The 12,763-nt window shown below is 44.0% G+C and overlaps 1 protein-coding gene across 1 annotated transcript in view; it reads left to right on the top strand.

The window, feature by feature from the left end:
* itga5 (integrin, alpha 5 (fibronectin receptor, alpha polypeptide)) overlaps positions 1-12,763 on the top strand; it is a 37,533-nt gene that overhangs the window by 5,637 nt on the left and 19,133 nt on the right. The window contains exons 2-15 of the mRNA XM_031845897.1: positions 3,491-3,621; positions 7,614-7,714; positions 8,227-8,350; positions 8,497-8,558; positions 8,651-8,696; positions 8,800-8,925; positions 9,028-9,072; positions 9,329-9,372; positions 9,615-9,671; positions 10,256-10,308; positions 10,484-10,692; positions 11,396-11,587; positions 11,675-11,720; positions 12,173-12,286. Coding sequence (XP_031701757.1) covers positions 3,491-3,621; positions 7,614-7,714; positions 8,227-8,350; positions 8,497-8,558; positions 8,651-8,696; positions 8,800-8,925; positions 9,028-9,072; positions 9,329-9,372; positions 9,615-9,671; positions 10,256-10,308; positions 10,484-10,692; positions 11,396-11,587; positions 11,675-11,720; positions 12,173-12,286 — 1,350 coding nt within the window. The remainder of the gene's footprint in view (positions 1-3,490; positions 3,622-7,613; positions 7,715-8,226; positions 8,351-8,496; positions 8,559-8,650; positions 8,697-8,799; positions 8,926-9,027; positions 9,073-9,328; positions 9,373-9,614; positions 9,672-10,255; positions 10,309-10,483; positions 10,693-11,395; positions 11,588-11,674; positions 11,721-12,172; positions 12,287-12,763) is intronic.

Genomic DNA, 12,763 nt, shown 5'->3' with positions numbered 1-12,763 from the left:
AAAGCAATTATAATAGTGTTCAAGTGACATCAGCTTTTGCAGCTGGGTGGAAGACAATTAAATGTGGAATGAGACTAAAGGGGGGGGGGGGGTAGTAACAGGAATTTGCCCTCTGACAACCTCCTTCTGTAACCTCATCATAAACTGTATTAGCCATGGCAATGCACGATAGTGTCACATCAGCAAGTTCCAGCACTCTGCATCACCCTTAATCTCACAACCCCACATAAAATGGTTACAGTCTGGCAATTGTGGTGTGATTTATTTGTAGAATGTCGTCTGATTGCTTGAGCTTCAACTGAGACAAACCCAGTTCTCAGTCGCAGTGAAGCTGTTGTTTACGCATTCCTTATTTGTGACCCAAATTGCTTACAGTATAGTTTAATTAATGCTTCATTAGTGGCTGCTATGGCAGCTGGTGGGGTAGACTTTGCTAGACATGATGAAGCTGCCAATGCTTTACATCCTCCCACTCCCCCACTAGGGCATTGCTCAAGTCCCTCTCTGGTGAAATAGGTTCGATATTCACCCACAGCAACATGAAAATGACAAATGAGCAAGAGAAGAGTGGTTTAATTCTCCAGTAGACAAAACATTTCAGTGCACTAAAGATTGGTCATGGCTTTTCAGATACATCCTGAGCTTTGCCAGCTGTGATCCCCATCAAACCTGTGATAGTGAACAGCCTTTTGTCTCCCAGCTACCTTTGACCAGTGGGCTGAAGCCCACTGGTGGCACGTAGAGCGCCATCTAGTGGTCTACGTAGCTACTGCCAAATGGTTAGATTTAATTAAGAAAATGTTTTTTTGGTAAATTTCAAAGCAAGTAATTTTTATACCTTAATGTGCTCAATAATTTATGTAAATGAATAACGTCTGATTAAAATGCATAATTTTAATGACCAGTTATGTTTGAATATCACCACAATATTCATGACACGTCATCAGAGAAATTACAACATTTTTACTGTTAGCCAGCCAAATTCCCTGGGATGCAGTGAAATGTATCGGTTTTTGGAACGAAAAAGTGATGTGAGAGACAACCCTGGCCCAGTAAAAACTCCAAAGCGTGTTGAAGTATGACCCTGAATACATTAAACATGGATACATAATGGCCGGCAGTGATGGGTGACGGTAAGCAGAATATTGATTTTGGTCAGTACAGCTGACAGCGGCATAACACAAATTTACAGCCCCGTTTTCTTTTTTTCCCCTTTTTTCGTCATGTTTATTTTTAATTTATCTGGGAAGGGTGTCCTTTTAGAATTTTTTTTAACAATCAGAAGTAGGCCTCAAGTTACAAAAGATTGAGAACACCTCGGTCTAGACTCACTTTAGCCACAGTGGCTTGGACACAAACCGATGAGTCTGTCCTTCAGCAGAACAGCTGAAGATTGCTTGCCCCCCTACCACATGCATATATTTGCATACCCATCCCAAGAGTCGGTCATACACTCCGCCTCCTTTCACAAAGGAATTTGTAATGCAGCACTCAGCCGACTGCATTTACAGCTTCATTAAATGCTAATGATACTAAGCTCTATACCTTTTGAGCACTCAGATAGCGGATAAGGTTGTAGGGCGGAGAAACACTAGTTTAGTTCTGATCCTCAACAGATAAAGACCAATTAAATGCTAATTCCTCCTCATTTAGTGCTTTTAGATCATTATCATTGTGTGTCTGCACATCTGCGTGCATCTGTGTAAGGTTGTGAAAACTCGCTTCAACCTGCCAACTTGCTGATTAAAGCATGATCTGCTTGTTATGTTATTTCCTGTATCCCCCCCCCCCTTTGAAAAGCTGCCACAGCCAACTATGCTGGACTGTGTCCAGATCTGATTCAACAAAAAAGATGCTGTGGCTTCCAGTTTCCTTGGCATCGTTGGTGTATACATGAGTTGTGTTGCTTATTGCATGCATGTGCTTGGGTTCAGATTATTCAGAAAAGTTTTTTGTCATAGAAACATCAGTTGATTTCTGTTCTTCTGTCTGCTCCAAAACGGTTACGGCCGTGTTGTTTAGCACAGGTAATCCTTTATACAGTAAAGTTAGTTTTTTGTCAGTGTGGTCTGCTTGTGTTAAATATGTACTGACTGCTTGCATATCTGTGTGTGAGAGAGAGATCCTCAGCTGTCACAGGTGAAACTCTGGATATTCCTGCGTCTGCCTATGTGGTCAGAAAATGCTTCTTGCTCTCTAACTCGGACTGGTTTGTTTCTATTTCTCTCTTCCAACACAAAACAGGAATTTCTGCTCCACATTTGGAATTGGCATTGCACTGTATGTCTTCTCTTCCGAGGTATTAGGACCACAGTATCGATGCGATATTAAACCCATAAACTCTGCTCTGTGACCTTACCTTTGTTCTACACACAGTAGTGTGCTTCCAAAACCACAGATGATGAAATGATTTGAAAGCTTTCTCCTGACCACCAACTTACTCTGGCTCCCTTCTGCAAGAATTTTTTCCGTAAGCCATCCCATAATTTTCATTCGTTTTGTCATCTGAGGTAATAAATAGGTTCAGTGGGATTAATTATTGTGGATTACAAGGCCTTGGAATATTGCACGGCTCATGCTGACTCCCCCGGCTTTCTCTGAAGCCTGCCGAGTACCCTTCGGGGGAAGAACACTAAGCTTAACCAAAATGTAAACGTTCATGCACTGTTGGAAGATCTGGGGCAGGAAAGGGTGTGCTCTTCCTGTTTTGGAGCCCCCTAGACACCGTCTGGTCTCAGTGGTCCCTTGCCCCCTTTACCCACATCAGTGCCGGCGACTGCATCTGTGTCGGTGATGCTTGTTGGGTCAAGTGGGTCCAGAGTGCGGTAATGGCTAAATCATCCACTTAAGACACATTATCTACATTACTGGAAGATATTGTGTCCAACTTGACTGTGCTCAAACCCATTAACGTACCATCCCTCACGTTTCTTCTTCTCTTTCATCTCTGACGACTCACCTGTCGCCAGTTGAAGTGGTCGGCGGCCCTCCTTGTACAGTGTAGCTCCCAGGACATTGAAGTGTTGTGGCACAGCTGAAGAAACAAGAGCATGACTCCACTTAGCCTGTCTGCTTTTCTGTTTTCCTATTGAACCTGTCCCACAGGGACGCTTGTGTGACCGTGTGAGTGTTTCTCCTCACTGCACAAGTGGAGTGAATGTGTCCGTGAGCATCACATGTGCACATGACATAGCAGCGGTTTCCCCTGGTTGTATGGGGATTATGTAAAACAGTGCTGCAACCTGTTAAAATGTTTTGCTTGTGAGTCAGAATACAGCTTGCTAAGCGGTTAAATGCGTTCATGCATCATGTTTGAAGCTGTTGAGCCCGGAGGTCTGGAATGCAACTTTTAATTAAGGCCAGGCTAAGAGCTACAAACCTTAGCAATGGTTTGGTAAAGAAATGTGGGTTTGTATGGATCCTGTGGTTTGGTAAAATTGTAACATTGGATTTACAGCAAATTGTCTCTCTTTCTGTCATTCTTTTGCAGTGTGAGTGTGGTGATAGGAGCTCCAAAGGCCACCACCAAGCAGGTTAAGGTTACAGAGGGAGGATCTGTCTTCTACTGCCCATGGAGCATCAGCCAAACAGACTGTCACACCATCGAGTTTGATATTGAAGGTAAGCATTAGGATAGAGCTGTTGGGAAGGTCTGACAGCTGTACTATCAGTTGTACTAACAAATGCTGTACTAACAAATGCTGTTGGAATTGTATGATTTTTTTTAATTGTACACAGATTGCATGTGACTACCTGGTTGTTTGAGAAACTGGATATGGTTTATAAATTCTCTTAAAACAGCGGAGGTCTGCTGCTTCTCTGTACACTTTTGAAGCCATCAAAGCCTTTCCTCTCTGCTCCTGTAGTCAGCAAACAGGGCAGGATCAGGCGTCAGCGTTCCACTCCACTGAGCTATTGTCGGCTACTTTGGTTCCTGGACGCAGGGTGAACCTTTTTTTCCTGTTCCTGTCCCCTCTTTGGGGATGAAAAGGATAATGGGGTGTTGAAGAGGTTTTTGAAGGATACTCTTTCCTTCACCCAGGTCGTGTTTGTGTTGCCTTGCCCCAGGAGCTATAAGGGAGATAAGCAACCAATAAACAAATAGGTCTCACAAAGAAATGTCCTGCTTGTATGACAGGTGAAGCAGACACCGCCGGTCCTCACAAAAAGGCTCCAGTTGAGTCAGGATTAGGTAAAGTGGTTTGAGAGAACACAAGGACTTTCAGGAGGTTGTTTAATGAATGGATTCATGTTTCAGTATGTTGAGTTGAGATCAGCCTGTTTTGCACTATAGAGCCATGGCAAGGTGAGGAAATGAACAATCAAAGTAACATGACTGCTAGCTTTTAGAATGAACATACCGTAAAACACACTCTCTCACTCATACACACACACACACACACACAGATAGTGTGTTACCGTGGTGCTTATGGCTTCTTTCCTAAGAAATCAAAGCTTAGCATTGTGGGCCAGCTTAAATTTACTGTCCATAATGCACAATAGGGAGAAATATTCCACTGAGTGTTTCCCAAGCCTGGTTTAACAATATTTTTTATTGGACACACCACTGGGTACCCTTTGCTCCACTATTTTTGCACAGTCTTTCTTGCAATATAAAATGTGGCGTTGGCTGGAGGCCACAGTGTGTGATGTCATGTGCAAGCAGCAAGGCCTCACAGTGAAGGTTAGTCCCCTGGGCTGTCAGAGAGTGTCCTTCATATTTTCTAAGGGCCTTTGAAGGAGCTGATCCGAGTGCCAGAGCCGGTTCCGACATCTGGATCACAGCAGAACCACCATACAGTGGAGGAGCAATCAAAACACAGCCATCTGCATGCAAATGGCAGCTGTTGGATGACATTTACTACAGCAATTCATTTACCGTAGCTGTGACAATTCTGATACTAAATACTAGAGTAATGGATAAATACAGTCCAAAATCTTTTTTTTAAAGTCCCAGTGAAATGGAAGTTGTAGCATCTTAAGCTTCTGTGCTACAGAATATTTTAGTTCACAAGATACAATCACAAGATACATTTAAATCAAATTCTTCGTGTGCGCGGGCTTAGAATGTAGCACCTAAAGAAGCTACAGAGGACAAAAACCTTGTCGCTAAAAGATAGATTGATTGATGGATGTCATGATATTATTGGTGGGCATTTCCTGGTGCTAGGGTACATAAGCACACTTCATATATTTTGCATATATTGTTAAATAGGTGCACGATATTAACCCGGATGTGATCTAAAAGAGTTAAACAAACTATTTTTCATTTCATCTCAATTTTCTCCACTATGAATGCTAGTGTGAAGGAGTGCTATCTTCCACTAGAGTATTTGGTGTCATAGGTCTCACTGTCTCTTGGTGTGTTTGAGCTCCGACCCACAGGCCATAGACCCTCTTAATTAGCCTTACTAATTGGGTCAAAGTGGCCAGAGGCCCCCTCCCATCCACTTCCTCCTCCATTGAGATAAGAGCCCGTCTATGGATCTGGGAGGAGGAAAGGGGAGCGAGGGCAGTAGGGAGGGTGTGAGAAGGGCACATACAGGACGGGAGGGAGGGTAAGAAAGCCAGAGGGGAAGGAGGAAAGAGGGAGAAACCAGAGCCTTGTTCCTCCGCTCTGTCCCCCTCTGCTCTCCTGCTGTCGGTACTCCCACAGGGGCAGCTGATGTGATGAGTGAATTTGGCCATTTGTCTTTAACCCCACTGACACACACAAAAATACACACACTCACACGCTCACACAGAGGCTCTAACTCCACTAATGGTTGTCGTCTCACACACGGTTCAAAGGCGAGAGTGAGTCTATGGATGTACTCCAGACCCCCACACTCCTCTGCTGGTCCCATGAGAGACCGGGCCCGGCACCATGTCCCATCAGCGCACCGCTCTAACCAGCCTCCCAGGGGGACTTCGGTCAGATGGCATGTTGTTGGGGCCCGTCTCTGGCTTTCCCCCTTATCTACACTCTGAATCTCCTCTGACTCTCGCAGAACTTTCCATCACCCATTATGCTGATAGAGAACTAATGCTGCAACTAATGCTGCCATGTGAGAGCTTTAGCTTCTTAAGGCAGTATGTGCTTCCCTCCCTTTTACATGGATAGATCACTGATCACAGTTGCTACTGCTGGTTACCTTGGTAACATGAGTCAAACCAACAGAGTGCCTACTATGCAGTACATACTCAACATGTGTACTGTCTTTCAACCTACTTTTGTGTGAAGTTGGTATCTTTTTAATTGATTTGATTTTGGAGGCAACCACAGCTTACCGTTCCCCGGTGGCTTTGCATTGGCCTTGTCCAAACAAAAAACCCGTAGTTATGAAAATATTAAGAAAGTGTTTTCTTTGAGAAAAAGTACCATGCAGCTAAGGCAGATTAGTTGAAGCAACACGCTTATAAGGAGCCGTTTGAAGTGCTGGTCATTTTAACTGTATGCCTAAAGCACTTCTTCTTTTCCCACATAAACTTCTATGGGGGCAGGGCTCGCTGCTGTAGGCTCTTGATGAGTGATGTTTGCAGGAAACCCTGGTGTTGGAGATTACAGAAATACAGTTGTGTTATTAAAAAACTGTAATCTCTCTGCTTACTGTCGTGGGTGAGGGGGCGCATCACTCCCTAAAAGCAGAGGAGAGAAAAGGCCGTACAGACATGGAGACTAGGGTGAGATAGTGTACGAAAAATGAATAGGAAGATGGGGATAATATTGAAAATGAAAACAAAGAAAGAGGGAGAGACGTGTGTGCCTAAACAGAGATGACTGGGAGGTTGCTATGAGGAAGCCGGGCCAGAATGTGTATGTTATCCTTGGACGCCAGCCCCTTCGCTGTTTCCACAAAGACACAGAGCAGCTCCAGGCTGCCGAGTTGGCTGGGAGAAAGACCGGGGGCCGACAGCCTGCTTTCTTTACATCAACATAGGTCATGATCTCTTGCAGTATCTAGCGTCAGACCCTATTCTGTTCTTTTGCAATACGCCTGTGGTTTGACAAAGTCTTCAGGGGCAATGAGTCCGAGTACTGCAAAGGGTTAAGCGGGAGTGGTTCAGTTGCTTTTGACCTCACATTTGAACTTTCCTTAAAGATGTCAGCTCATACTCTGAAGCCCTCAGTGTGTGGGTTTATGTGGAAATGATGTGACTTCCTTGCCTAATCAATTTGTTTGCATTTCATTCTCCATTGCTGCACAGATGTAACATCTGTCTGCCAATAAAGTTGTGTTTTTAAATCTGACTCCCCGGACCATCTGTCATGTCACCTGCTGCTGTCAAAGTGTTGAAGTGGGAGATCGGCGTCAGTGGCCAGGTGGTCAAACAGAGCGAAGGGTCAGCGAGGTTAAGCTAGTCCAGTCCAAAACCGGCCACGCTAAGAGAACTACCATCTCCTGAACAGTGGCCGAGTAGCAAATGCAATACTTTTAAAGTTCTCACCCCGATTATCTTTGCATGAAAAATAGTGTAACAACTGGTGTTAAGCTTTCTTTCTGCCAATTGGCCAGATGTTTGCAAGGGCCTGGGAGGGGAAGGAAGAATTAAGAAACTCAAGACCCACATGAAGGAATGCATGTTATTTCATAGTGCCATAACTCAGTGTCATTTTCTCATGTTGTTCCCAGGGGATCGCACCGTCTTGCTCAACGACACAGAACATCAGGCTGATTTCAAGTCCCACCAATGGTTTGGCGCCACTGTGCGTTCTCACGGTGACACAATTCTGGTAAGATGACCCTCTCACAGATGACTTTGGGGGTTGGGCTGCACCACAACACTGGTGCTCTCTGCTGTTATGATTATGGCTCTCAGTGAAGCCTGCTCTGGCCACATGGCTGTGAGAAACAGTCTACTTTGAGTGATGTCTCACTCTGACATCGTGTTCTTTGTTAGAAATTTTCTCACATTAAGTTGTTGTCACTGGGGTCCAGTTTTCACCTCCAGTCTCGACACCCCACAAAGAAATGTTTTGTGCCCCCCCCCCTGTGACATCAAAGTTGAGCAGCCTCTTGTTTGGTCTGATAGTATGGGTTGTGACCTGGGTTGAGTTACGGTGGTTACCCTGCTCCAGATGTACCGCTGACCTAAGCCTGAGTCTCCTCCTGAGTTCACCAGTGTGATGTTGCAACTGGAAAAACATCTCCCACCTAAAAACTCACCCCATTCATCACCACATCTCCTCCCTCCCCTTTTCCTCCCCGACAATCCCCATCTCTCTCCACCTCCTCTCTGACCCAGGCTTGTGCCCCTCTCTACTCCTGGCGGACTAAACAGGATGTCCCCCACTCTGACGCTACAGGAACTTGCTACCTCTCAGTCCATAATTTCACCAAATTTGTGGAGTACGCTCCCTGTCGCACAGGTAACTGTCACCTCTCTATGTGGGAGTCATATAAGTGGGAATGTTTTGTTGAGGCAGTAATGCCTTGAAACTAGAAATTCGGGAATATTAAATAATTGTTACGTCAAATAATTCATGATGCACCACCCCATTCCTGCATGTTTCAGAGATCAGTGATGCGGTGGGACAAGGCTACTGTCAGGGAGGATTCAGTGCTGACTTCACAACGGTAATAACTAAGTATCTGTTAGTGAACCACCAGAGGTTTCTGGGATAATCATTTCCTTTTCCATTGTAATAATTCTGAGTTTTATCTTTCAGGATGGCAGAGTGGTATTAGGAGGGCCAGGCAGCTACTTCTGGCAAGGTATGTAGGGCATACCGATCAGACACGTGAAAATCGGAACAACCAAGCCTGGAAATGTTCTTCTTAAAAAGTTTATTTTCATTTTACTTTGGTCTTACTTCAGGTCAGGTGATCACTGCAGCTAAGGAGGACATCATCAAAGCGTACTACCCAGGCTTCTTCATGCAGTCTGTGGAGGGACAGATCCAAACCAGACAGGTGAAGTCTGAGCATGATGACAGTTACCAAGGTAAGGGCAGCTAAGGTGCTTTTATGATGAATGCATATTTACACATATCTTCGTTTGTTTGCCAATGCAAGCTGAAGTTGACGTCTGCCCTCTTGTCTACAGGCTACTCTATTGCTGTCGGGGAATTCAGTGGTGATCAGGTGGAAGGTAAGTCAATAAAATAGGGTATGCACGCACATGGCCAATGGTAGGTGAGGCGTGCAGGATGTAAAACGCATAACAGCAGTCACCTAGCAATGTAAATATTACAGCTGGAGTGAACATAAGCTACAATATTTTACTTGATTATTGAGCTGGAAACATCATCAATACTGGAATTCTCTTACCCTACTGCTGGGCTCGACCTGTAGGTCCCCCCCCCCCCCCCCCCTTAATCTTTGCTTCATGTCTCTGTGCACCTCAGATTTTGTGGCTGGCGTTCCAAAAGGACTCATGCTTTATGGTTCGGTAAGAAATCTTAATCATCGCTCTCATTTTGGCTCTCATTTTGGCTGCCATTTTGGTGCTTTTAGGATGAAAGGCCTGGGCTTTAGATTTGGGACCGATACAGGAAAGCAAAAGAAAGAAAACAACCTTAGTAATGTTGTCACAGTGGGAATTATTTTTGCAGTGAATTCCATAACAGACACTATGCTTATATTAGACTGTATAAAAAAAAATGTTCACCATATGTGGCTGCTGTGTTGCAGGTGTCTATTCTGAACGGTACAGATCTGAAGACCTTGATTAACTACACTGGTGAGCAGGTGAGTCCAACCTCAGCAGAGCAAAAGCTCCTTCATGCTCCACTTCCTCTGTGTTTTCATTGCCCGGCTCTTCACGAGAGCTCTTAATTTGTTGAGACAGTGTAAGCAAAAATAATCTCCTTTACAACGTTCTCTTAACTAGATTTTGGTCTCTTTCGTGGTTTGCTGTAAAGCTCAGTTATTGAGGGGAAAGTGCAGTGGCAATTTGTGCCAATGGTTGTGGGAATAGAAAAGCACTGAGCTCGTTTAAACAGTGATGATTGACTCAGCTGAATAAATAAAATCACAAGTGAATTTGCTTACAGTCTGGTAATTTAGACTGCTCATATAATGTGCTTTTCCGACCCAAAGTTCATGACAGAAAATGCAGGAAATTAAACTGATCTGGAACAGAAACGGCATCAAATTGGGCCTCGCCTGTTAAACCCATCAGGCCTTCATGTTTCCTTCAAGCCGCCCTTTTTTTCTAGTGAAGCAGAGTGCAGTATGATTGTTTTGTATTAGCTAAAAACAAACCAAATCTTGATGTTGTTAATATCTTTTTACAATGAGATTTTTAGTCATGGAAACCCCTTTCTTTACAGATGGGATCATATTTCGGGTATGCAGTGGCAACGACTGACATCAACAGTGATGGGTGGGTAGTTTCCTTGTCCGTTGTCTGTTTTTCTCTTGCTCCCTGCCTTTCTCCGTCTCTTCCTTGCTAGATAATTTGCTGACAAGAGTCTAGATTGGATGCCACCAACAACCCATTGGAGGCGTCAATGTGTCTGAGCTTAAATGAGTTTGTGATTTTCCTTTCTTGTCTCCAGGATGGCTGACCTGCTGGTGGGAGCTCCCATGTTCATGGTTCGGGGCTCCGATGGCCGTCTGGAAGAGATGGGCCGGGTCTATGTTTACCTACAGCGGGGCCCCGTGAAACTGGAGCTCCACCTACCTTACCTGACAGGTACCCAGGTGTACGGGAGATTTGGCAGCACCATTGCACCTTTGGGAGATCTCAACCAGGATGGTTTTAATGGTAAGAATGGTGATTGTAGCAGGGGGATTGATGGAATATTGGAAGTCAAATGAGTTAGCATCATGATTTATTTTAGTTTGTACATCTTAAATAGTATGCAGAGGAGTATGCAGCTTTTTAAAGGGATCAGTGATTAGTAATAAAGTAGTAAACAAAGGAAAAGAATGAAATCTGTACGTGTAAATAAAAAAAAAAGATAAAAGATTTTTTCTATTACATTCTATTGAAAAGCTGAACTATTTACATGTGTGATTCATTTGACAAAGGAAGGTTTGGTAGGTTAACTGTCTAACTCAGTGTTTCCCAAACTTTTTCTTTTGGAGACCAACTTTGAATCAACAAGGACAAACCACCGCTATCCAATTCATAATAGGCCTTTTTCTATAACAGGCCTTTACTTATGGGAAGAGCAAATTAAAATGTCTTCCTGAATTTGCCAAAAGTTCAGTTTATGACCAAATACCAGCAAAACTAATGACATAATTAGACTCAGATGTACTTTGTGTTTACTGCTAATTACCAAACACAGCATTTACAAGTTAAGCCTAAGCATAGCCCCACAGAGCCGCTGGCTTTACACTTTAAGTCTTGTTAATTAAAGGTATCTGTGGCCGTATGATATTAGCAGCTTTCTCTGTTAACTTCTGCACAGGACTACTGTGGCTACAGGCTGATATCTTTCCTCCCTTTTGACCTTTGGCAGATGTGGCTATCAGCTGTCCGTTTGGAGGGGAGGATCGGCAGGGACTGGTATACATCTACAATGGATACTCAGAAGGACTCAGGGAAAAGCCATCTCAGGTGATAACTGGCCAGTGGGCTGCTGGTGCGATTCCTGCCAGCTTTGGATTTGCCCTCAGAGGTGCCAAGGACCTGGACATGAATGGATACCCAGGTGAGTGAGGTTGCAAGTATGCAATGGTCATCAATAGCTTTTCATATATTCAGTATGTTTTCTAATTCTGATCCTCTATTTTCTCAGATCTCATTGTTGGTGCCTTTGGTGTTAATAAGGCAGTTCTCTATAGGTACGTTGTTTTGAATCACATACTGTATGTAGTCATGAAGTCTGTGTGTTTAAAAATCCAATACTCATGTCTACACTAAATAGACTGTTAGTCTAGCCGAGCATAATGACTGGGAAGAGAGGGAAACTGCTAGTCTGTCCAAATCCACCTACCAGGACATCCAAAGCTCACTTTAACTTACACATCTGTCTTGTTTAATCTTTACAAAATCTGTGTAAAAAGCGCAGGTGCTAGTTTTTTTTTTTTTTACCTTTGGACAGGGCTAGCTAGCTGTTTCCCCTAGTTTCTAGTCCTTGTGCTAAGCTAAGCTAACGTCTCGTTTGCGGACGGATATGTGTGGTATTGATCTTCTCATTTAACTCTCAATAAGCATATTTCCCAAAATGTCTAAATGAGCGGGTCTTCTTCACAAAGTCCGGGTCTTCAATCTATTTTCTTTTTGTTACCCACAGATCCCGCCCAATAGTTAACACCAGTGCCTTTCTGACAGTTAACCCCACCATGATCAACCCTGAAGAGAAGAACTGCATGGTCACCAGTGGAAACACCAGCATTCCTGTTTCCTGGTGAGTGTTCAGCAGCTTGTCCAGTACCGACACTCGGCTTCCTGTGACTCTGCTTCAGTACTGCTCTGTTGGTATTAGTTTGACCCAACTGCAAAAAAGATGGGTGCTTCCTCATTTCCCCTACATGCTTAAACACTCCTATCCTGACAGGAAGTTCCGATAAGGAATACCCATAAGCAGTCACGGTATTTACTTGTACCCTTATCTGCTCTTATCTGACCTATTTTCCGAAAATCTTCATATCACACTGTTTCTCTTGAGGAGCAGAGAAATAACTTGCTGAATAGCAGCATTGTTAGCCGTTTTTTGGCCTCAAACAAATGTGCACAGCATTCAGCTCCAGAAAAGGGGGAGAGGAAACAGATGACGGTTGCTCGCTGCCTGACATGGTTGACACCGCGCTCACGTGTCTGCTTTACCCCCCTTTCCAGATCCTGATCCGTAAAGGAAACTCTTGTATACACATGTGTCTTGATT

This window comes from Anarrhichthys ocellatus, unplaced genomic scaffold (genome assembly GCF_004355925.1).
Source record: "Anarrhichthys ocellatus isolate YVR2014 unplaced genomic scaffold, GSC_Weel_1.0 scaffold5, whole genome shotgun sequence".
NCBI lineage: Eukaryota > Metazoa > Chordata > Actinopteri > Perciformes > Anarhichadidae > Anarrhichthys > Anarrhichthys ocellatus.
This window is presented reverse-complemented; position numbering and strand designations above follow the sequence as displayed.